This window comes from Carlito syrichta, unplaced genomic scaffold (genome assembly GCF_000164805.1).
Source record: "Carlito syrichta isolate Samal-C Ts95f unplaced genomic scaffold, Tarsius_syrichta-2.0.1 Scaffold281390, whole genome shotgun sequence".
NCBI lineage: Eukaryota > Metazoa > Chordata > Mammalia > Primates > Tarsiidae > Carlito > Carlito syrichta.
In genome coordinates, this window is record NW_007225486.1 from 7,506 (window position 1) to 11,209 (window position 3,704).

General features: G+C 38.1%; 1 gene segment (V, D, J or C); it reads left to right on the top strand.

Moving 5' to 3' along the window:
- Positions 1 to 282: 282 nt before the first annotated feature.
- On the top strand, positions 283 to 852 carry LOC103254470 (the record flags this gene model as incomplete). The annotated part of the segment is given in 2 exon segments: positions 283 to 331; positions 463 to 852. Coding segments are annotated over 2 exon segments (439 nt in total), but the record flags the coding sequence as incomplete, so codon positions are not given.
- Between the last annotated feature and the right edge of the window lie 2,852 nt (positions 853 to 3,704).

Here is a 3,704-nt window from a genome sequence, read left to right on the forward strand (position 1 = left end):
ATCCGGGTTAGGGCAAGAGCAGGGTAGACAGATAAAAACAGGGTATATTATGGGCACCAGGTACTGTGCTCCACCTTCCCCACTTTTTTTAGGGACTGTGGAAGACAGGAATGGCTCATGGAATAGCAAAGCCTGGGATCTGACATGCAGGGAGAGTAACGTCAGTGCAGTGACATCACAGGTGCGTGCTCCTATTAGAGAGATGGATGCTGAGGACTTCAGAATGCTTCCTACAGAGACCCTGCCCTGAGCTAGGAGATGCCTTAGAGTCTTGGTGTAGCCATGGGATCCAGGCTCCTCTGCTGTGTGGCCCTTTGTCTCCTAGGAGCTGGTGAGTCCTGGGACAGCTTGAAAGTCTCTTATCTCCATGTCCCATCCCTGAAATGCATGAGGTCCAGGATGTCTGCCGCAGGAGGCTTCCTCCTGTGCTGTACCCCTTAACTTCTGTCTTCTAACACATAGGCCTCGTGGGTTCTGGAGTCACACAAAGACCAAAACACCAGATCAAAGCAAAGGGACAACGAGTGACACTGAGATGCTACCCTATGTCTGGACACCTCTATGTGTATTGGTACCAACAGAGCCTGGGCCAGGCCCTCCAGTTCCTCATTCAATTTTATAATGGGAAAGAGAGAGAGAAAGGAAACTTCCCTGATCGATTCTCTGCACAGCAGTTCCGTGACTATCGCTCTGAACTCAACCTGAGCTCCTTGGAGTTGGAGGACTCTGCCCTGTATTTCTGTGCCAGCAGCTCAGCACAGCCCTGTGTGATCATCAGCCTTCTGTGCAATAACATTCCTGCCCCCCCTCAGGAAGTGAGAGTGAGGGACTGTCACAAGTTCTCAGGCCCAGGTGGGCTGACAGACACTCTTCCCTGCTTCTTTAATTGACCTGTTTGAATGCTCACTGAAGTCATGCATGGTAAGGATTATTGTACCTGCTTATATTTCTGTGGGAAAACAGCTGACCTGGGTTTTCACATTTTAAAACTTGCTAAAGTCGGTTCTTCCAACACCCATTATCCTTACCTCTGTCCCCTCATCAGTTTTTCCCTTCCCAGTTCTCTATTGGTGGGATGGCAAGGTCATGCTTCATATGGGATCATAACAGCTTCCTGATAAGTCCAAGGAACACACGACTTGCAGGCAAAGCATGTCCATTTATTCTTCATTGTGACAAAAAAGAGAAGTGCAAATTTCTTCACTGTATCCTTTATATGGGCAAATCCATGTGATGTCTTCATGGAGGCTGGGATTGGAGGGAGGTTTCCTAGCTGCACAGCAAAGGGAATGGGATGTTATTTAGGGGAAGTTCAGTCTTTCTCTACCTGATGCAATCCACCATGAGGGAAAAGACAGGAATAATTGTTATTGCTTCATTTATTTTATTCTTTTGTTCAATTAATCTTTCTAGTCTCTTACTTTGTATGAGATATTGCATCACATCAAATGGAAAATAATATACAACGAAAATTAAAGAAAAGGTAAGGAAACTTTCAAATAATGGAAAAAAGTATGTTTCTTGCATTTGACAGTTTTAAGGTCTGCATTTTGTTTTGCATATTCAAAGTAATTTATTCAGTTTCTGATTTATACATATTTCCTTTTTCCTTTTTTTTCACTCTTTGGCTACCTACTCCCTTTGATGGTATTTACACTTTCAGTGGATTTATAATTGGACAATACAGTATTGCAATCTATTGGCACAATGTTGTACCTGTGTAGACCTGGGCCTGGGCCCAAACAGAAGAGCAGAGAGGGATAAAGGGTTCAAGACAGGTCTGAGTAAATTGAAGGACAATTTCCCAGGAAGATCCTTTTACTGACCACATTCAGATGATAGTAAAACAAGCCTGAAAATTATTCCCCCAAATTAGCTGAGTACACAGGATATCGCATACTATAGAAATTTTCAACAGGACCCATATTTCACATTACAGCCTTCTTTCTTGACCACATTGACTAATCTCTAGAACTTGGTTTTGCTAGCAAAGAGGTCTGTCTTCTGATTCGGTTTAATTCATGAGTGATGTGACTTCTTAATCTATTTAAAGAACAGATTACTTTAATTTAAATAAAATAATATTGTTTGAGTAAGTTGGAGCTAATAAACAAATTGAATAAGTTTTCTCCATAATTATTTTAAACAAACCAGTGTTAGATAAATCTTTCTTGCTAGGACTTTGCTTTTCACATTTCAGTCTCAGTTACCCAGTCTAGGAACAAGAACATTTGAGGATTCATGAGTCTCTTTGTGCCTGAGATGGTCTGCTCTGGGTTTGTAAAAGACCATTCACTTGTTGAGGAAGCATGGGGACATTCATTAGTACAAGGCAGTTTGTCAGTAGGTATGGAAATGTCTAATATAAAATATGGCATGTTCTTTTGCCTGAATGAGTGTAAAATCTCAAAATATAATTATTGCAATAAGAACACTTAATATGATATTTACACTTTCAGTGGATTTAGAATTGGACAATACAGTGAAAATATCAAAAGTAAAGATACATATTATTCATTTTTAATTTTACATACTTTATTCTGTATATATATAATTTTTTCATGGAAGAACAGGAAAAATACGACTACAACAGTTCATGGGATCTAGTTTATGGAGTAAATATAATTAAAAGATTAGAGAATCAGAATTCTATTCTAGAGTCTGCATTTTGAATGTCCTGAGAATGCATTCCTATATGAGGAATATAAACCATGGGTGTATTTGGCAGCCCAGAGTTCAGCAGACAGTTCTTGGTCCATACATTAGAGAGTCAGACTGGAAATACTTGCAAAAAATTCAGAGTCTTGATGTTCCGCACTCTCAATCTAGAACTCTCTGGATTCCATGGATTGATGTCACAAATATACCCTCGCTATTAAGAATATTAAAGCCAAAAGCAGTTAGGGAAAGGGAGAAGGCTCAAATGGGCATTCTGAAGATGTGACTATAATAATATACTTTTGATATTGTAAGAAATGAAAGTTAGAAGAGTTAAACTCAAATGAATACAAGAAGGAATTGAAACATGGACAAAAACAACAAAAGACTGTCAGGAATCATCAGATAGCTTTAACAAAAGCATTAAATGTGATATTTAAATTTGTCATGTAATGATTAAAAGAAAATGAATAAATCAGCACATTAGATGCTCATGAAGAGACTGTTATTTATATTAAAGACATATCTGAAAAAAATACCTAAAACAACACAGAAAATTAAATGTGTGATATAAAAGAGAAACTAGAGAGGGAGGAAAAACTGGACGTTTCTGGTATTTTGGAATATACATAGTATTTTGTCAGAATTTTCCATTTATTTATATATATAAAGAAATTTTAACTAAATTAGGAAAAACTATAAGGGGATGATATTAGCTGAAAATTTTCTGGAAGCAACAAAACCTGTTTCAAGAACTTGAATGAATCCCATGTAATTTGTTACATTAAAATTTTAGAACATTCATGACGAAGATAAGATTTTGAAGGCAGTCAAAAAAGAAAGATAAATATCTCTTTTTTTTTTTTTCATTAATCAGTATTTTTTATTATGGTTTTGTGGGGTACAGTTAAGGGTTAGGTGTACAATGACGCTTCATTCAGGCACCCTGTAGATAAGAAGTGTTTTCCCATCCCCCGACAGATATTTGCTACTGTTAATCCCATCCCCCTCCCCCCCATAGTTTCGCAGTACCATCTGTCATTTTC